We start from the raw sequence: 21,768 nt of genomic DNA on the forward strand, positions 1-21,768 counted from the left end.
ATAGACTCAGCTTTCTAAAATGCACCACATGGTTCTCAGTCTCTCGCTTTGCCACAGGCTGGTGGATGCCTCGTGGGGTGGGGGGGCTGGCATGGGGGACCGCGCACGGTCTGGCTGGCCCCTGAGGGCCCCGCCCCACCCTGAAACACCCCCATCACCCTGCATTAAAGATGCATTTTCAGGTGTTAATAATTCATGGTAATGTTAATTTATCATGATTTCACATAACATTCTATAATGGAAAAGGCCCCAGGGGACCGGATGGTAGAGGAGATTGAGGAGCGGAGAATGAAAGAAGTGAGATGTCAGTGGGGGGCGTAGGAGGAATAAGCACCCCTCAAGCTGTGTCCATCTTCCCAGGACACGGGGTTGGGGGGGAGGTTCTTGGGCTGCAGGAGGCAGGTTTATAGTCCTGCCCCCGCGAGAGAGAGAGAGAGAGAGAGAGAGAGAGAGAGTGTGTGTGTGTGTGTGTGTGTGTGTGTGTTCAGGGGTAGCACCTGACCTTTAGGTGAGCCCCCAGCCCTCAAAGTGCCACTCCATGGCCTGGCTTCATGTTCACACACACATCACCATGCTTGACACCCCCCACCCCCCCACCCCCCCACCCCCGGCAAAGGACGCGAAGCACCAGGGCCAAAGGTGTGGAATGCGGGCAAGGGGTGGGAGACGACCACCCCAGGGCACTCGAGGGGAGGGATCTTTCTGCTTTCCGGCCTGGGTTTGGTTCCTTACGAGCCACCTTGGCCTGGTTCCCAGGTCCCCCCAGCACACGCTCACGGGTTTTTCTTGTTGCTGTCCTAGGTGTGTGTGGCTGCTGTGGCGCTCTACGGCCCAGGTACAAAAGGCTGGTTGACAACATCTTCCCAGAGGATCCCGAGGTGGGTCACACCTCTGCTGGGCATCGCCTCCCACCGTCTCACCCTGCCCAGGGCAGCAGGGGGAAAGTGTGGTCTCCCGGGCCCCTCACCCGTGGGCCCGCTCAGACTCCTATCAGTGGGGAGAGGCAGCCAGGGGCCTGTAGGCTGCAGAGATCTGGATCTGTCTGGAGTCAGGATCTGCAGGGGGCTCGGGAAATTGGTTTTGGCACGCTGTGGGCCTTTGCCGTACCACTGCGACATCTTTCTCCTTCGTGTCTCTGAGCGATGGTTCCTAGAACTGCTAACTCTCTTGGTGGTACTCTTTCCCTGCTGTTTCGCGTGAGCACTGCCCTTCTTGGGTTTTGGCTCAGGAGCCCGGGTCTTCTCTGTGGCTCTCTCTGGCATTTGCCAGGTGTCTGGGTGTGTGCACGCAGGAGGCCTGGCTTCTCGGCTTCCAGGCCGCCACTCCCTGCTCAGGCTGCATTACAGGTTGTGTGGTTTTGGAAATGTCAGGATCTGATATTCTTGACTTGCTCTCTGGAAATCAATGATGTCTTCTTGATGGACAGTTGAAGGGCCACATTTCCAGCATCCTCTGGAGAATTCCCTAATTGCTGCTGAGCTGCTTTCTCTTCCTGTTCACGTCTTGGTGCTAGATATCGAACACATTTTAATTCTGAGTTGCTTTCAGTGAAGCCTTGTCATTCTCACACACACACACATACACACACGTATACACACCTATACACATGTGCATATATACACATTCATGTATATATACATGTACATATATATCCACATACATACATATATAATATATACATTTATACCACTATTCTAGTTTACAGCTGGCACACTCTGGGCTAAGCTATGTGTTCCTGGGAGGCAGGAACCATGTTTTAATCATCTCTGTATCCCTGACCCCACATGGGGGGTTTGTCACATACATAATGGAACTCTGCAAAATGATGGTTAAATTGACATATTATTTACCTTTAGACTTGAACCCTTCTAGCCATGGAATGGTCATGGTGAGACATGATGGCCTGTCTTTTACAGGATGGCCTGGTGAAGACCAACATGGAGAAGCTGACCTTCTACGCCCTCTCAGCTCCAGAGAAGCTGGACCGAATTGGCGCCTACCTCTCTGAGAGGCTCATCCGTGATGTGGGTCGTCATCGCTATGGGTAAGAGTGTGAGAAAGTGAGAGAGATACTTTCAGAAGTGATGTTATATTTTTAGGGCAAAACACAGGGTCCCTTTATGAAAATGATAGTAGCCTTAGTCATTGAACAGACAGGGAAAACGGAGACTGGGCCTGAGGGAGGGTTGCATGTGTTCTTCAAATGGCAGGTAAAATTTGATGCCGTTGCCAAGATGCAGGAAGAAGGGGACGTTGGCTTCCTAGGAGCACCTCTTTTAGCATCCATTTTCCCCTTGTGTCTCTATGCAGAAGCCCTCACCCACAGTCTAGGGCCTTGAAAAGTTGGTCTAGGGGCGCCTGGGTGGCTCAGATGGTTAACTGTCTGCCTTCAGCTCAGGTCATGATCCCAGGGTCCTGGGATAAAGCCCCACATCAGGCTCCCTCCTCAGCGGGGACCCTGCTTCTCCCCCTCCCTCTGCTTCTCCCCCTGCTCGTGTTCTCTCTCTCTCTCTCTGTATCTCCGTGTCTCAAATGAATAAATTAAAAAATCTTTAAAAAAAAAAAAGAAAAGTTGGTCTAGTCTAGAATCTGCCATTATTCTCATCAAACCAAGCAACTTACAGTCTTAAAAAGCAAGGAAGGGGGACATCTGGGTGGCTCAGTCGGTTAAGTGTCCGACTCTTGATTTTGGCTCAGGTCATGATCTCAGGGTCATGAGATCAAGCCTCACGTCGGGCTCTGTGCTGGACACAGAGCCTGCTTGGGATTCTCTTTCTCCCTCTCCCTCTGCTCCACCCACCTCTCTCTCTAATTAAAAAAAAAGAAAAATCAAACAATAAATATTAAAAAAAAAGCAGAGAGGAACCATCTACATTCTAGTGAGAAGATTTTAATTTGTCCATTAAAAATATACATAAATGAAATATTTATCAATCTTCTGAGAGAGAAAGGACTTGCTATGTTTAGTAAAGAAAAGAAATCTTAAATGAAAATGACTGATCAATAGATTTAACTGTTTGAAAATTTAAATATTTTGATGTCAAAAAAGAAGCCATCAAAATTTAAAAGACAACCAAAAAGAAGTGTTTTGAAAGAATAAGACAAAAGATTCAAACTCACATATTAGTAGCATATAACAAATGGTGGGGCTGGAGTGGGGACCTGAGTCACTAAAAACTGTGAAGCCAGGGCCCCAAATAACCAACACACAGAAAGAGGAAGGAGAAATAATGATAGTCAATAAACTTATAATCAAAGATGTGGCTTGAAATACTAAGATACCATCTTCACTTAACAAACTGATAAAAAAAAAAGTATTTCCAGTACTAACCAAGGAATGGCAACATGAGGGGCGGTTTCATACTTTTCTAGAATAAGTGCAAATTGATTGAACCTTTTTAGACCATGATTTTGAAATATAAGTCAAGTCTTCAAAAACATTTATGCCCTTTGATCCAGTAAATTCTTTTTCTATTTTTCTATCCCAAGAAATCAATCTTAAATATAAACTAGCTTTACACACAGAGATGTTCATTAGAGTGTTTTTTATAATAATGAAATAGTGGAAATTAATGTCCAATAAGAGAAAAACAGTTCAGTGAATTATGATGTTTCTCACTTGGTGAAATGTTATCTATTCAATAGAAGGTATGTTTATAAACATGCTTTCCCCATAATAATAAAAATGCCTTAAGTAAATGAAAAATAGAATATGTAATTACATATGCAGTGTTTTACAATCAAGTTAAAAAATAAACAACAAATATCAATGCCTAGAAAATATAGTAAAAACAAATATGCCATAAATGCTAAGAGTGCTCATTTTTTGAGCCTTGTGGTTGGGTTTTTGTGTGTGCGGGCCTGCTGCGTTTGCTGCCCTACCCACACCCCAATTTGGAGCAAAGCTGAATATAAGAGAACCCAAAGGCATCCTTGGCGGCATTGCTGATGGGGCGAGGGCGGCGTAGATCTAGGGCAATTGTTCCCAAGTCCTGTTGCTTCTGTTCTCCATACATCCATCCTGTACTTTCCTCTGCTTCTTCCTTTCTCCTGCGGCAGACTCCAGATTATGGCAACATTAGAAATGCTCTCCCTGCTTCGTCTGTCCCGTTCTGGTCCTTCCAGACAGGTACTGCTGGCTATGACCTTCAGAACACAGATCTGGCTCCTTTAGAATAAAATCCAAGCTCCTCAGCTTGACTCCTACAACCTAACCCCTAACTCACCAGGCTCCCCCAGCCATGCCCGCCACACCTGCAGTGCCTACTCTAGATCCACTCCAGACGGACCCCTGGCTCTCTGAGCCTCACGCCTCTGGGGCAGTGCTGTCTCCCCTTGATCCCCATCATGGCAGCCCTACCACCTGCCAGGCTCCCTTCCTCCTGGTGAGGAAGCTGGAGAGAGCACTGGAGTGAAAAGGTTTGCATTGTGCTGATAAGGTGTAGACCTCCCACCTCTGCAGGACCCACCCGCAAATCTGAAATCAAGCCATCCCTAGGAGTAACAGTAAGACTGGAAACAATACATTTCTATCATCATTTTATAAAATAAAATTAGGTTACATGCTCAATAAAGAGGGCATAAATATACTGTACATGCTGATTATATAAATCGCCTTGACATATTGTAAAGCGTGCTCAAGCAAGTAAAAATGACTTCATCCTAGATTGAACCTAAAACTAATATGCTAGCAATAACATTAAACATTTAATACTAATTTTATCTGCCCTCTTTGCAGTGATGGTTCTCTCGATAAAAATGTCCTATAGCCAACAGAGCCAATTAGAATCATCCCACTGCCCTTAGAACTGCAATTCAAAATTGGTATCATTCTGTTAAAAATAGTCCTCGCAGCATCTAAGTATTTAAAACCTTGAAGGCCTCACTGGAAGCTTTAATCATAAACATTTGGAGAAGAAAAGTCTGTTAGATCTGATCTCCTATTCTCTCTCCTTGCCCGCCCCATCTTGCCCTGCGCAGGGCTATGCACATCATTATTATATTCCTTGTCATTAGTAGCTTCCTGATGGCAGCTTTGGAAGCGCAAAATATTCGCATGCAGACAAGTCTGAGGGGCTGTGTCTCCCTGTCATCGTGCAGGTGTCTGTATTTATGGTTTGATTATATGGACATGAACTTGGTGGTTGGCCTTTATCTGTGTTTAGCATCAGGGATGATAACCAAATATGGACAGAGAGAGGCTAAGGTGTGAATTCCGAGGTACCGTTCATTGACGCAAACTATGTTGGGCAGAGATGTGCGAAGCAGCAAAAAGTGAGATTTCCTCCTATTTTTCTCCTTCTTTGTGCATTTTCCTTCCAGTTCAGCCCAACTTCTAGAACACCTTAGAAACTGGGGAGCAAGGGGGCTACTGAGAGTGCTTCACGAGACTCAGCGTCAGTTGGCCGTGACCACGGAGCTCTGACCACGTACAGAGTGCTGGATTGGATTCTGTCAGGTTCCCCAGTGCCTGGAGCCCTGGAGGGTCGTGATGCCCAAGCCAAAGAAGGATGGGCTACTCCCTGAGGAGCGTGGCCCCAGAGCTGATTTGGCGGGCCTCCTAAGAGGCACACATTTCCCAGAAGGAGCCTGAACGTGGTCAGAGGATGGTGCTGACCCTGCAGGCAGAGATATTGCAGATTTGTACTAGAAAAGGAGGTTCATTCTTCCCTTCCCTCGGCTGAGGTCAGCCCCGACTTCTGAGTTCCCAGAAGTTTCTGTCCAGGAGTGGGGCTGACCAAGTACCTTCCAACTGCCTAGAATAAGAGGCTCTTTGTCAAGGCGACTGAGCTTTGAGTGATTCTTGGGCAGTGACTGGGCTTGCTAAAGCTGTCCCCGCTCTCCAGCCTGCTGGTCTTCATCTCTGACTTAGCCTTTCCTCTCCAACCCGCCCTGTTCCCAGGCTCTATACGCCTGCTCCCCCTTTCCTGGAGCTCAGGGCCTCTTGACTGAGCCCAAGGTGTTCAAGCAGAACCAGCTGCCTATTCTAGACGTCGGTAGGAGACACTTCTTGCCTCATTCCCTGTGTGTTTTCCTCAGTTGTTACAACTCTCCTCCTGCCTTGGCCGTTGTCCCTGAGTCCCTGTTGTTATCACCTGTCAGGTGTCCTCTCTTGGTGTCGGTTGCTGCCCGTGAACCTGATTCTATCCCAGATTCCTTGGGTTCCGCCTTCCCCACCTGCTGGGAGCCCCTACAAGGACATCCAGCCCTTGGTCGTCACCTGCTGCTGTCGTCTGTACCTGCTCTTGCCCTTCCCCCTTGGGCCCTGCGCCGGGCTAGTCCTCACCAGCTCCTTCCCGCCGCATCCTGCTCCTAGTACTCAGGCCAGCTCAGTTTCCCAGGCCTATTACTACACTGGACTCCTTCCAGGACACGGAGCCCAGATCAGATTTCTGCTGAGACCAACCCATCTGGCCCTGGTCCTGTTGAGCAGCCGTCATCCTGAGAAGCCCACACTCCATTCTCCTTGAGAGTATGGGCCCAACTACAGGACCTACCCGGGGAGGTTATGGCAAGGCAGGACCAACACAGAGAGCGTCTCACCTTCTAAGATACTTGGAAAAATTCAAGTTCATAATTACAATCCTTCCATCCTTCGTATTGGGGCCCAACATGGGGAAGAAAGAACAGCATATTCAAAGAAGTAGGCCTTAAACTTCTTGACTTTTCAGTTTCTCTTTCTACCAGAATTTTCACTTCCCATCAAAATTTCCACTCCTGGTTAGTAGCCAATTGCTTTTTATTTTATATTTTTATTCATTCTGTCATTTTGTTAGCAAAAGATGGTTTTTCCTTATTAGGATTTTCGGGGATTTTTTTTTTTTTTTTTTTACAGGAAAAGGAAAAAGCAGCGGTCTAAACTCGAATTTGGGAAGCCTTCTAGTTTCTTCTCTTGCCAAACCCCACCCCGCCTCTTCCTTTCCCTCATTTAAACTCTGTGAACTAAAGGTGAAGCCCTTCATACATAAGATGCTGGGGATGATTCATGAGAGAAGAGAATTCTATTCTGCCTGCCCCCATTTCCCACCCGCTGTGTTTGGTTGCCCGAAGGTGGCCCGGTTTGTCTGCAAGGAAAGTGTGTCTCCTTTGGAAGGGCCCCAGCCAGGCTGCCTCCCCAAGGAGTCCAGGTTTCCTGGACTGTGACGATGATGGCCTCTGAAAAGCAAGGCCAGCACCACCCCCCACTCATCCCCACCCCACCACAGCAGGGACTGGGGGGCTCCTGTTTGCTCCCGGAACTCAGAGACCCAAGGCTGGCTTTGTATTTGAAAGACATTCTGTAGATAAGAGCATGACCTGATCCCTTTGTAAACATGTCCAGAGATGACTATTTAATAGTGCTTAATAATATTAAGGTCTTTTGCTACTTGCTTTTGACTTGGAGGCATTAACCTGATTCCTCAGCACCTCTGTTAGGTTTGGGAGTTCTCTGCCCACTTGACCTGTCCTGCATTTCTGTGTATCAAGAAGGACTCTTCTAGTCCACATGGTTTGGCTTAACAAGTAGAAGGATCGACACCCCGGAATGGGCACGGGAGCGCACTCACGAGTCCGTGGAGTCTTGTGATGCTCTCCCCCTCACAGGGTAGAATCCCTTCCAGCTCCTCTTCACCTTCCTATGAGGTCGGTTGCTGATTTGCTTTGGATTGCTCAGGATTCGCTTTTATTTGCGCCATTGGGTTTCCAAAGTGCTCCTAAACCTGATTACTAGGTATCTGGGTTATTTGTGTAAAAATACCGTGGCTCCAGCCATATGGAAGGGGTTTTGTTCCAGCCTGGCGATGTGGGCTCTGCACCGTGAGGGTCGTCCAGGGACTTCCATGCCTGGGACTCCAGTTGTTACCACTCCTCAACCTCAGGAAGAGGGGAAGAGAGGGCACGGAGGCCAGTCCTGTCTTCCAAGCAAGTGATGCCAACATTGTTCACCTCACTTTCCCTCATTTTAATGGCAACATTTTAGTCACGTGGCCTCAGCTAGCAGCAAGAGGGTCTGGAAACTAATCCCCATGAGCAGCCACAAGCCCCCCTAAAATTCCAAATTATGAGGGAAAAGGAGGGAAAGAGATTCCAGGGGAGACCTCCAGCATTCTGCCTTAGAAACCTAACTCCCTACAGAAAATTACAAAAATTTCAACTAGAATGATGTTGGACAGATTTGCAGCAGCTTCTTCATTAGAAGTTAAGCGATAACCTTTTCTAATGAATGTCTACTCTGTTTTCTTTCTCTTTAGACAGAGAGTGGGGGGAGGGGCAGAGGCAGAGGGAGAGAGAGAATCTTAAGCAGGCTGCCCGCACAGCATGGAGCCCAACGCGGGGCTTGATCTCACAACCCTGAGATCATGAGCTGAACTGAAATCAAGAGTCAGATGCTCAACCGACTGAGACATCCAGGCACCCCTATTCCGTTTTCTTTAGCGTGCAAGTGCCTTGTAAGTGGGGCATGTACCCTTCTTGGTGTACCTCATCTGACCACACGCTTGTGTGGCCACCGTGGAACACATGTCGGGTTTGGGCTCAGACATGCACTCCTAATTCTCAGTAGGAATTTGATTCGTGGCATTTTTTCTTGGGATTCAAGAGAGGCATTGAAGAAGACAACCGCCAGCCAGGATCATCAGGGGTTGCCCTGCGAAGGCTAGTTTGGGAAGAATTGGATATTTTTAGCATGGGGAAGAGAAGAGCAAGAAAAATGGGATTGCTCTTTTCAAGCGGTTGAAGGACAGGCAGGTAGAAGGTGTAGCCCTGTTTTTTACTGCTCCCGAAAGTAGAATTGTGAATAAAGGACAAAGTTATTAGGGTTTAGCTTGAAATATGAAGAAGTTTTTATTTAGTTGTCAAGAAATGGGATGAGCTGACCTACCTAGTACGCTCATCATTGGGTGCTGCATATTTCCTGGTTTCTGAAGGTATTCACTCAGGATTTAGGCTTTAGAAGGAAAAAGTAGTTAGGGCCTCAGAATCATCTTCATTAGGAAAAAATAATAATTTTATTCCGTGTTTATCTTATCCTCCATGAGGTACAGATGCTTCCTAGGTATGGTATGTGTCACTTAAATATGGTAATACCATCAACCATGTTGTGTGATGATCTTAGGACTTCCAAGGTCTTCAAATGCAATACCTGCAGGTTTTATATTCCTTAACCTTTGCAGTTGACTGGTCCCCAGGCCCATCTCAGATTCTTCATAAACGTTCTTCCTAAAGCTCTTCTCTTCCTCCCCACTAGAGCCATCTCTCTCCTTCTTTGGAACTCTGTAGGATGGCCTCCATGATTTTCTTGTAGTGTTTCTTATCTTCCCTTTACAGATATCCCTTTACAGACACCTTTACAGGAGACATCTGTGTTTTTATCTTGTCCATGTAACTCTAGGCTCCTTGAGTTGAAGGCCTTCTTCCTCCTTACACCCCTGCACTAAGACAGAGTATTTCCCCCGTGGGTGCTCAACAAATACTTGACCTCAGATTGAGTAATTCTTTGATCTCACTGGGTTTGGGTTCAGAATTTGCTCTTCTGAGCATCAATCCTTTCTGCTTGTATCCACTCATGAGATGGTACACCTCGTCTGTCCTCATGTTCTTCATCTATAGAATGAGTGGCTGGGGAGAGCTGGTCTCCAGGCTGGTTCCTGCTGATTCTTGGTGCTGGGCTGGAGTGGGCACTAGCTGGAATGGCTGTCTAGACATCAACAGCCTGTTGGAAGAGTCTCATCACCCAGATGCTGGCCAGGTGGTCACTATGCTGATTGTCCCAGTCATGCAATGAGGGTGGAACGGACGTGAGACCCAGTGATGGTATTGCTTTCCCCAGGTACGTGTGCATTGCCATGGAGGCCCTGGACCAATTGCTCATGGCCTGCCATTGCCAGAGCATCAACCTCTTCGTGGAGAGTTTCCTCAAGATGGTGGCCAAGCTGCTGGAGTCGGAGAAGCCCAACCTGCAGATCCTTGGCACCAACTCGGTAAGGAGCCACCTGGGGGCTGGGGGGAGTGGGAGCTGGGGAGGACGGGGGTGGAGGTGGGCATGGAGGCTGTCTAGGTCAGCCTTGCTATAATCCATTCTTATTTGGTTTCTGACCCTAAGTATAACTCACCTCTTATCTTCGAGTCCCTCTTTGCGTGAATAAAGGGCTATCTGGTTTTTTAACTTAAATAAATATATAGCAAACAAAATAAATTTTAAAGATAAAATTCACCATAGTAAAGCATATGATTCAGTAGTTTTTTAATATATTCACAAAGTTGTGCAACCAGTGCCACGATCTACCGAATTTATCTTTAGACTGGTGATCTTCAAACGTTTTTTTAGTCATGGATTTTTTTTTTTCCCCCTGAAATAATTTTAAGTGGGGCCCCAATGGATATAAAAATAGATGGAAAGGGAGCCATTCCTTTGAGGGCGGGGGGTGTCCCGTGCCCTCACAGCTTGGCCCCCGACTCCATGGGGCACACTTTGAAAGCTGTCCAGCTAGTGCTTCTCTCAAAGAACCGCAGGACAGAGGCATCAGATAAGTGGAAAGATCACGGGGAAGCAGGAAACAGGGCGTCTGGCTTAGTTCTGCCCTCGCCCCGCCAGCTGACCTTGAGTGGGCTATCCTTTATGGACCTGTCTTTCCATCCATAACGGGAGGCGACTGAGCTTGCTCCAAGCTCTGTAATGCTGGTCTCCCTACAAGGCGCTGCTCTCACGAGAGGTTATGGTTTGGGGGGATGTTGAATGTGATGTGTCAAAAACTCCCCGCTTCATATTTATCTCTATATCCTCGAATATCCTGGTGGCTTTCTTCAATGTCTCGCCCTTGGTCCTCCTCCATCCCCTTCGGGACATACTTTCAGCTCCAGGCCTCTGAGCAGCTTGGTGTTAAAAGCCCTGAAACGCACCTATTTGACGGACATCACAAAAGACAAGTCAAAGGTGTGTGCCCTCTTTACCTTCCCAGCCGGGCTTTTCTGTATTTCTATTATACAGATCACAACTGCTTTCCTGTTCTACCTGAGTCGATTTCCCCAAAAGAAGAGAGTCTTTAAATTTTAATTTTCAGGCCCCAAACTAGCAACTGTGGCTTTCCCTTTCCTCTCCCTGGAAACCAGCTGCCTTTGACAAATTACATATACAGTAGCTGAGGGTGAAGTCTTTTGTCAGGTTGCCCGGGCAACAGCTTCCAATACTGTTTCATTTGTCCTGTTTAAGATAACTATAGTCTAGGAGAGAACATCTGAATGGAAAATAAGCCAGTCATCATGCATCCAGAGGGCCTCTCCCCATGGGGAACACAAAAGCAGGTGGCTGCCGGAACTGCCTTTCCCCACAGCCAGACCTGGCCCAGGATAGGTGTTTTGTTCGCTGCAGCCTTGCAAATTCCTAGATTCCCCATCACAGCGACTCACTGCCGCAGCAACGGAGTGAGTCAGCTCATGATTCCTGTGCTGCACACCATGAAGGTTCTATAAGGACAGGCGATTCTGAGTAAGTGAAGTCACATAATTGCAATAGATTCAAAGTCCAGCCTCGGAGGCAGCTTTTGCTGGTGGTACCCCTCATCCAGATGCTCTTTCCAGCTCTCAAAGCCTGGGACCTCCACAAGCCTCCGAGAGAATGCTGTTCTTTTGCTCCTCACCATCTTGGAACTGCCAGCCTGCTAGCACTTGATGTGGTCCTGGAGAGTCTAGCCTGGGAGTTTCAACTGGTTTTCATGAGGCTTCGAGGCCTCGTGGGGGCAAAGGAGGACCTGGGAGGAGGACTAGAAGGATCCTGTTTGGGAGTTTGCAACCTTTCATTTGGATAAAGGGTTTTGCTGCTAGGAAATTAACAGGAAGACATGGAAAGAGGGGGAAAGAGAAAGAAAAGGAAGCTTCCCATGTGATGCTAGCAGCAGATTTGGGGACCCCTGACACACTGCAGCCTTAAACCTGTGCAGGGCTCCTCTCTTCCTCCCTTCCTTTCTTTCTTCCTTTCTTCATCCCTAATAGATGTTCATCCAGCTTGTACTTGATCACCACAAGGATAACATTGTGTTGAGACTTGTCACAAAATCCAAATTTGCTAATACCACTCCTGCACATTGCATGCAGTAAAGTGTGATTTTTTAAAATTTAAGCAATGCTTTCAAGCCCTTAATGAGAATATCAGAGTTTTGGAGGATGATGAGTGGCCAGGAAAATCTGGAGAAGATGAGGAGCCAGGGCCAGCTAAGCTCAATTTACTTGTTTGGGTGTTTGCATTTGTGTACCTGCCTTATTGCCTGATGGGTCCAAATGTGTGTCTCAGGCAGGGACAGTGAAGTGAGCATGTGTCCTGACCTTTTGAGGTCACTCACTGATGATAAACTGAAAATATTAAATCTGAAAATGCCAAGGTCCCCTGTGTGACCAATCCAGTGTATTAGCCAAATGTATACAAATAGTAAACTCTTAAGAAGATTCATGGACTACAGTTTACACTTTTGTCCCTGCATCACAACATATACAAAAATTAACTCAAAATAGACAAAGACCTAAATGTAAGAGCTGAAACTATAGAACCCTTAAAAGAAACTGTAGGATTATGTGTTCATGATCTAGGATCTGGCAATGGATTCTTAGGTACAACATCAAAAGCAGAAACAACAGAAGAAAAAATAGACAAGCAGACTTCATCAAATTAAAAACTTTTGCACATCCAATGACACTATAGAGAAAAGTGACAGGCAACCACAGAACAGGAGAAGATATTTACAAATCATATATCTGATAAGGGTCCAACAAGCAGAATGTATGAGAAATTCATACAACTCAACAACAGAAAGACAACCCAATTAAAAAATGGTTCAGGATTTGAATAGACATTTCTCCAAAGGAGATCCACAGATGACCAAGATGCATATGAAAAGATGCTCAACAGGGGCGCCTGGGTGGCTCAGTCATTAAACATCTGCCTTTGGCTGATCCCAGGGTTCTGGGATTGAGCCCCGCATCGGGCTCCCTGCTCAGCAGGAGGCCTGCTTCTCCCTCTTCCACTCCCCCTGCTTGTGTTCCTTCTCTCGCTGTGTCTCTGTCAAGTAAATAAATAAAATCTTTAAAAAAAAAAAAAAAAAAGAAAAGATGCTCAACATCATTAATCGGTAAGGAAATACAAGCCTGAATTGCAGTGAGATACCACCTCACAGCCACTAGGATGACCATAAAATAAAAAAAACAAAAAACTATAAATGACAAGTGTTGGCAAGAACGTGTAGAAATTGAAACCCTCACACGTTGCTAGTGAAAAGTACAATGGTGTAGGTAGTGTGGAAAACAGTTAAGCAGTTCCTCAAAGTTAAACAGATAGAATTACCAGATGACTCAGCAATTCTTCCTAGGGATATACCCCCAAAGAACTGAAAACAGGTACTCAAACAAATACTTGGACACAAATGTTCACAGAAACATATCTGCCACAGCCAAAAGATGGAAACAACCCAAACGATCACGTAGCATGTGATTCCATTTAGATGAGATGTCCAGTCTCTGTAAATCCCCAGGTACAGGAAGCAGCGTAGTGGTTGCCCAGGGCTGGGAAAGTGGGGAGAGGGGGTGACTGCTTAGTGGGTACTGGGGTTCCTTTGAGGATGATGAAATGCTTTCACTGCAAAATGTGAACGTATTAAACGCCACTGAATTCTGCACTTTAAGAGGGTTAACTTTAGGTTTTGTACATTTTCCCTGAATTTTTTAAAACTACACTTTCAGGAGCGCCTGGGTGGCTTAGTCGGTTAAGCGTCTGCCTTTGGGTCAGTTCATGATCCTGGGGTCCTGGGATTGAGTCCCTAGAGCCCCTAGTCGGACTCCCTGCTCAGTGGGGAGTCTGCTTCTCCCTCTGCCTCTGCCCCTCCCCCTGCTTGTGCTTTCTCTCTATCACTCTCTCTTTCTCAAATAAATAAAAATAAAAATAAAACCGCACTTTCAGCTCTAAGCAGCCCAAGATTGAGGTGCTTGTGTTTTCGCTGAACCACCGCCTTAGGTCAGGCTCTCAGAGGTGCTGCAGGGAAGGGCGGCTTCCTTCCTGGCGCTGGAGGGATGCAGAAGCCCAGAGCCCTCTCCCTCCGGGAAAACAGATTTCCCGCTGGGACTGGTCTGTGTCCTGTCCTTCCGTCTTGCCCTCCCACTGGCCACCTCCAGACCTCGCCTCCAGGATGCCCTCCTTTCTCTCCCAGGTTCAGCTGCCACGGGTGCTCCCTTTCTTTGACTCCCTCCTGGACCCCGTGCAAGCCATTGCCCTCCACCTGCCCTTGCCTCCCTGTCCCTTGGCCACACTGCCCTCCGCACCGGCATGGCCTGGTTCAGGGAAGTGCCTCCCAAAACCACAAGATGTGTGGGCTGGGGGCTCTGCAGATAGATGCTGCACAATTTTATTGGGGCTTTCAGGGTGGCTCCTTAGTCCATATTTTTGGCCACTGCCCTCACTTACCTTCTCCGTGGTCTCTACAAACCTTCCTTTTTTCTCCTCAAATTCCCTCCCATATTGGCTTCCTTGGTGTCGGAGGCAGCTTTGCCTTCTTCTGTCCCTGAGAAAATAGGTGGGGTTCCCTCAACTTCCCGTGTCCACCTTCCTCCCCAGAAGAGTCCCATCTGGTCAGGGGCCTTCCTCCATCCATTCTCTTTCTCCTCCAGGTTCTGGATCCTTCCCCATCTCTGGTTCCTTCCCTCAGTCGACATGCAAGTTCCGGTCTCTTCCAGTGTCACTATAAACAAAGTCAGTAAACAAACTCACAAGAAAAAACAATACGTTCTACGTAACTGCAAAATACCTTTAGCTCACCTGACAAAATGAACAATCATTCCCCGATGTTTTTTTAACGGTTAGTGCAAATCCAAATTTCCCTAATAGTCCCCAAATTGTCTTTTATTGCTATCGGTCAAATCCTCTGAATTCAGTTAAGATGATGCACTCACATGGTCTTCTGTGGCTCTTTGCCTGTCCCCAGCCCTCTCCTGCCCAGCCTTGCTTTTCATGACACTGAATTTTTGGAGAGACCAGGTTAGCTGCTCTGTGGAAGGCTGCACATTCTGGGTTTGTCTGGTTACTTGCTTGTGGCACTGTTTCTTTTGATCTCCTGTTGCCTGGAATTCCTACAAACTGGAATAATAACAAGAACACACATGTCTGGGGTCTCACTTTGTTATGGATGCCATCCCAGGTTAGGGTGGTGTCAGCCAGTTCTCTCCATTTTAAAAGCACATTTTGTCTTTGCCAGTAGAAATCTATGGAAACCAGACGAGTAACCCATTCCCCACTCATCTTTCAGCTGATGTTTTACCTTTGATAGCACTTCTCCCTGTTGACTGCACCTTCTTCAGGCTCCCCTGACTTCCCTGGCCCCATCACCCCAGCTCTTCCCACCTGGTTCATCCTTCTTAACTCCTGTGGTTGAGTAACGGTCCCCCAAGAATGTCCACATTCTAATCCCTGGGACCCGGGAATGCTACCTGAAATGACAAAAGGGACTTTGCAGATATGATCAGGTTGAGGATCTTGAGATGGAGAGATTCTCCTGGATTCTCCAGGTGGGTCCGATGGTTATAGGCGGGAGACGGGTGGGTCAGAGTCAGACAGAAGGTGATTGATGATGGAAGCAGAGGGAAAGAGAAAAAGACTTGAAATGCTACTCTGCTGGCCTGAAGGTAGAGGAAGAGGGCCATGGGCCAAAGGATGTAGGTGGCTTCTGGAAGCTAAAAAGGGCAAGGAAACGCTCCCCTGAAGCCTCCAGAATGCACACAGCCTTGCAGACCCATTTTAGACTTCTGATCTCCAGAACCACTGATAATAAATGTGTGTTGCTTTATGCCACTAAATTGTGGTAATTTATTACAGCAGCAATTGGAAATGAACAGTTTCCTGCAATGATTCTCTTCCTCTGCGTGCCCCTGAAATGTCTGTGGTCTCCACGGTTGGTGCCTCGTCTTCTCATTCTGTATGCTCCCCCTGGACAATTCATCAGCTCTTGTGGTTTTGACTGTCATCTGTAGACTGGAAATGCTCCCCCATCCAACACCAGGGCAGAAACCACTGCTAGAAACCCATGAGCTAGATAGAAGTGGGCTCCTTGGAGGTGGATCAAGTCAGAGTTATGAGGTCAGCTGCATGGGGTGCACAGCTTAGGTCATGGTGGGGGGGTCAGCACCAGCAAACCACGGGGATTCTAGAACAAAGGCAGCTGGTACTTCCCTGGGACTGTGTTGACCAGGCCAGCACGTGGGGCTGCTCGGGGCTGGAGGGATCACCTTCTCGGGCAGCAAAGGCCAGGCTTTCCCAAGAGACCTTAAAACCACGTCAGTTTTGCAAAGAATCTTGAAAAGAAGATGGCATTATGTGGGTAGACAGGAGAAGATGTCCTAGGTCTAGGGAATGACCGTGCCTCGGCTGGCGTTGGCAGGACCTGATCACATCACAGTAGAACTGGTTCTCTGGCTTTCGTGAAAAGCCCTCCCAGAAGTTGTTATCAACAAGAGGCAGCTGGGGGACCAGGCAGGGGGTGTTACAGTCAAACCCATGCAATGTACAGGATCTGTTTCCCAGGTAGGATTTGTCTCAGTGAAGCTGAGAAGCTGTTCCCATTTCTCCTGGGGGAGGCGAACACAGCGAGACAGCCTGCGGTCCTAGGCTCAGGAGAGAGCTGGGGTTCTGTCTGTGCCCAGCATTTTAGACTGCGGTTCTGTCCTTGACGGCAGGAAGTCATGCAGCTCAGAAGGCTCATCTGTACAGGAAGGAAAGGTTAACTTCTGCGTGGAGACACTCAGCTGGCACAGAAGTGAGGCCAACCAGCTCAGCTTCCATTTTCCACACCAGGGGAGAGCTGTTTTTACAGTGTCAATATTTGGAGACTGCTTTCCCTTTATTAACTCAGGCCCTTAGGAACCCTCAGTATTCACATCACTGCGGCTCCCGCCTGCCTGTGCCAAGGAGGGTGGGTGATCTGCCCCAGCAAGCCTGGCACCCTTTGTTGTATATGAAGAGCTGAAACTTTGATCTTGAAAGGGTGGCCCTAGCAGTGCCTGAGGCCTTTGAAGTGTCACATGTTCAGAATCTTCAACTGGGGGCCCCTAGGGGGCTCAATCGGTTGAGTGTCTGCCTTCAGCTCCGGTGGGTTGTGATCAAGCCCCGTGTGGGGCTCCTTGCTCAGCAGGGGAGTCTGCTTCTCCTTTTCCCTTCGCCCCTCCTCCCCCTGCTCATGCTCTCTCTCTCTCTCTCTCACTCGCTCACTCACTCTCAAATAAATAAATGAATCTTTAAAAAAAAAAAAAGAATCTTCAGTTTGTTGCTATGGAGACCTTCCTCATCATTACTATATCTTAAAAAAATAAAACCAAAAATAAACCTAGCTTTATTATTTCACAATCTTTTTTTAACAAAAGCCATTTGTAAGGTATGAATTAGCAATAATGGGAGCAAAGCAGACAGGAAGTCCCTGCTGTATCATGCATTTTAAAAGATAGTGACCGGCCACACAGGTAAATGGACCCAGTGAGAATCCAGGGAGTGTTTGCAGCAAGCCAAAAATGCTCTGGGAGGGGAAATGAGGCTGCAACTGTCAATTGGGATGGGCTATTCACACCAAGCTGCTGAGACAACTGCCTTTATTGGCCCCATTTTACAGATGGGGTAACTGAGGCACAAGAAACTTTAGTAACTTGCGGCAGACAAGCTTTGTAAGTGGAGGCAGAGGGACTCAGCAATGCAGTCTGGCTCCAGACCCCTTCTATAACCGTAGCCCTCTATTGTCTCTCAGAGGAATGGAGGCCTTCCTCACATGAAACCCTAGTGTTCCAACCCCATGTCTGCCAGGTCTTGGTGGACTTCCTCAGTGGGTGTGGGGCCTTGACCAGGGCCCGCATGAAGCACCCCAATTTGACCCTCTGAACCACGATTACCAAAGGTTCCTGTCAGCCTCTAGAAGCCTCAGGAGCAGCTTGGGGTGGGCTCTCTAGGAGGTGTCCCTTGGGAACTCCACGGGTCAACACTCCCCGACCAGGCCATCGGGGTTGGCGTGTCTGAGCAGTTATACTTTCAGACTCGGGGGAGGGAAGCTCCTTCTATCAAGCTGTCACACCAAGGGTTCCTAGGGACGCTCAGATATCCTGGTAACAAAAAGTTATCTATTTTACATGACCCATAATGTAATAAACAGGGCACATACCCTCTGTATGGGAGGTTCAGGATGGGCAGTAAGTGCAGTCTCATCACCAGACCTCCTAACAGAGCAAGAGTCCTGGCGAACATGGGAATGGAATGGTTGGCAGCTGCGGCCCACCGGCCCCCCCCCCCAGGCCATTTGGGGCCTCCGAGATGAAGCCAAGGCCCAGTCACCTATCCAACCCTTGGTTTAAACCCGAACACTTTAGTTCAAAGGAGGTGGTCTTCAAAGGAGATGGCCATCTATCCGGCCTTGCTGACCTCCATTACCAACATTTTCCCAGCATCCTGCATAAGTGGTCTCCTTCCCAGGTTGACTGGGAACATTTCCAGAGCTACTGGTCCAGCTTGCCAGTAAAGGGACAAAGGACATAGGGTCTGTAGACCCGCTGCCCCAGAACCTCCAGGCTGGAAGTTGCCTAGGGGATGGCTCTTCAGAATGCAGATACCTGGGCCCTATTCCCCAAATAGTTGTGTTCACCAGTCCTGGGGAGGCTCAGAAGTCTGCATTTCCCACAAGCTCCCCAGGTCATTTCAATGCACGTTAAAATTTCTAAAAACCACTGGTAGAGGGCAAAGAGCATGAGAGTATCAGAATTCCCAAGTTTCAGGCCCACCTATCACAGCTGGTTGACCTGAAATAATTCGCTTGTGCTCCCTTAGAGCCTCGCTGTCCTTATCTTCACAATGGGAGCAACATAGATCCTGCAAAACTCACTGGTTTGCTAAGAATTATATCAGATAACGCATGTTTTGGTAGGCTGAAAAATGCCCCCCCCAAAGATGTCCATGTGCCAATCCCTGGAACCTGTGAACATCACTTTGTCTGGGGACAGGGTCTCTACAGATGTGAGTAAGCTAAGAATTATGAAATGGAGAAGTTATCCTGGATTAGCCCCGTGGGCCTTAAGTGCAGTCACGGGGTCTTATAAGAGAGAGGAGGAGATGTGACACAGAGGAGAAAGCAGTGTGAAGACAGGGGCAGAGGCGGGCGTGATGCAGCCCCAGGGAACTCAGGATGTGTGAGGTGCCACAGAAATACTGCAGGTGCCATAGAAATATTTAATGTTGTTATGACTTAGAATATAGGTGTTAGCTGCTCCTTTGGCATATCACTCCCATCCCCATCCAGCAGTAAAGATGGGCCGGACCTGGTGTGGCTCCACCTGATACAAATTCCTTTCTATAAATAGCTTTTTCCAGGGCCCATGCCTTTTGAATATTTTGACTTCCAAAAGAACAAGGTACGAGTTAAACCAAAGCAAACAAGCTTCACCACAACCATATTTGAAATGTGTTTTTCTGGTCAGGTGGGATGACAAAGTGCAATGAGCAGAGCCTCAGACATGCGAAGAACAGACCACAGGTTGTTGAGTGGTGTCTTGAATGTATTTGTACACTGCCCCAGCCAGCACTTGTTCAGTGATGGTGCACTGCTGAATCCTGTAGGACCCATAAAAAGTTTAAGCCTCAGGGGCGCCTGGGTGGCTCAGTCGTTAAGCGTCTGCCTTTGGCTCAGATCATGATCCCAGGGTCCTGGGATCGAGCCCCGCATCGGGCTCCCTGCTCCACGGGAAGCCTACTTCTCCCTCTCCCACTCCCCCTGCTTGTGTTCCCTCTCTCACTGTGTCTCTCTCTGTCAAATAAATAAAGAAAAGCTTTAAAAAAAAAAAAAAAAGTTTAAGCCTCGGGATGCCTGGGTGGCTCAGTCAGTTAAGCATCCAACTCCTGATTTTGGCTCAGGTCATGATCTCGTGGTCATGGGATCGAGCCCCTCATCAGGCTCTGCACTGGGTGTAGAGCCTGCTTAAGATTCTCTCTCTCCCTCTGCCCTTCCTCCACCTCTTAAAAAAAAGTTTAAGCCTCTTAGAAATAAGAACCTTGCTAATATTAAAACTTGGATTCACAGAGTTCCTGTTTTTCCAGGCACTTGGGGAGCTTTTCTTAATTATCTCTAATTTACTCACATTCCTAGGAGACCATGTGTGCATTTTATTTATTTTATTTTATTTTTTAAGATTTTATTTATTTGACAGAGAGAGACAGCGAGAGAGGGAACACAAGCAGGGGGAGCGGGAGAGGGAGAAGCGGGCTTCCCGCTGAGCAGGGAGCCCGATGTGGGGCTCGATCCCAGGACCCTGGGATCATGACCTGAGCCGAAGGCAGACGCTTAATGACTGAGCCACCCAGGCACCCCGATATGCGCATTTTAAAGAGAAGAAAGTGAATGTTCAGCCAATCTGTCCCTGGTCTTGCAGGGATGGCTGCTGGCTATCCCATAGTCCCACCCGCTTGCCCCTCGGTGCTGTGCTCGGTCCTGCCCTATTGCACTACAGGACCTCAGCCCCTGAAAGGGGCCTCGAGGGGCGTGGCCATCCCCCCTACCCCCCTGCCCTCTGCTGCGGTCCTCACTCCCACCCTCAGCCACCAGTTCGCCCGGGGGTGGCGAAAACTAGTTTCCCTCTCTCCACACCCCCAGGCATCACATTTGAGGTGTGTTGCCTGCATGGTCCACACTGCCCACCTGGGCTCCTCCTCTGTGATTGCCTGGCCAGGCCTGTATTGGTGACATGAAAAGGACAAGGGTCATGCTGCCTCGTCCTGGAGCTGATGGACCGGACCACAGTTGGCCACCATCACCACGGTCCCTGCAGCACTGTTTCCTGAGCTAGCCAGGCACTGTGCTAGTCACTCGGCATACATCCCCGCATTTAATCCTGGTGACCACCCTGTGACATAGGTCCTAGTGTCCCTACTTCACTGATGAGGAGACAGCGGCTCAGAAGTTTCACAACTTGTCCACAGTCACACGGGGGACAAGAGGCAGAGTGAGGAGGTGGCTGTCCAACTGTGGCCCAGGCAGTGCAGGGGGGACCACTGTCTACTTAAATGGAAGAACGCCCATGTCAAAAGCAAAATCTGAGAAGACTCAGACCAAATTTTCCAGGGAGGAAGAGTGCAGAAGCGTGAAAATCCAAGGACGCAGATAGTCACAGAAGAGAAGAATGAGGGCATTTTCCAGTGCAGTTAGCAGCTGGGGCTGGCCCTGTGGGCACAGATTCAGAGGAAACTAGAGAAAGGCCACCCCTGGGTGTAGAAAAGGAATCCCCATGCCTGTTTTCTATCCCGCATTACCAGAGTGGCCGTCACAGAATTTTTGGTTTTTTAAAAATTGATTGTAATCTCAATTCTAACCTTACAGCCAGTGGATACTAGTCAAAATATTTAGCAGCCTGGACAGCACGGGTAATTGCCAGTCTTAACAACACTGGGCGTGAGCGAGCGCTCAGGCCGTGCCCCTGACCGGCGGTCAGGCCTGCTCATGGCTTCACGGGGTTTAGAAGAAGAAGAAAGCCAAGGTTGAAAGTGCAGGGGTACTTGATGTCACATTGCTCAGAGATCAGGCATCAGTTCAGAGAAGCGTCCGTGTCCGGAGAGGGGGGTGGTGCGCAGAGACAGGAGGCCAGGTTGTCCATCAGTGACCGGCAGGGTTTCTCGAATGGGGACCGTCCTATCAGGTCTCCTGGGACCGACTGTGCTGCAAGGTAAACCCCTGGGCCTCCTCCAGGAGTGACTCAGCATGTCTGGGGCTGGTGGTGCAAATCCGTGTAGTTACTGAGCCC

At 48.2% G+C, this 21,768-nt stretch overlaps 1 protein-coding gene across 2 annotated transcripts in view; it reads left to right on the forward strand.

Moving 5' to 3' along the window:
• Window positions 1-21,768, forward strand: part of EFR3B (EFR3 homolog B) — an 88,051-nt gene that overhangs the window by 35,357 nt on the left and 30,926 nt on the right. For both annotated transcript variants that reach the window (XM_028099596.2, XM_028099595.2), the window contains exons 2-4: window positions 802-878; window positions 1,917-2,044; window positions 9,809-9,959. In XM_028099596.2, coding sequence (XP_027955397.1) covers window positions 802-878; window positions 1,917-2,044; window positions 9,809-9,959 — 356 coding nt within the window. The remainder of the gene's footprint in view (window positions 1-801; window positions 879-1,916; window positions 2,045-9,808; window positions 9,960-21,768) is intronic.

Source organism: Eumetopias jubatus, unplaced genomic scaffold (genome assembly GCF_037043125.1).
Source record: "Eumetopias jubatus isolate StellerSeaLion01/CBP00866 unplaced genomic scaffold, mEumJub1_p1.0 scaffold_9, whole genome shotgun sequence".
NCBI classification, from domain to species: domain Eukaryota; kingdom Metazoa; phylum Chordata; class Mammalia; order Carnivora; family Otariidae; genus Eumetopias; species Eumetopias jubatus.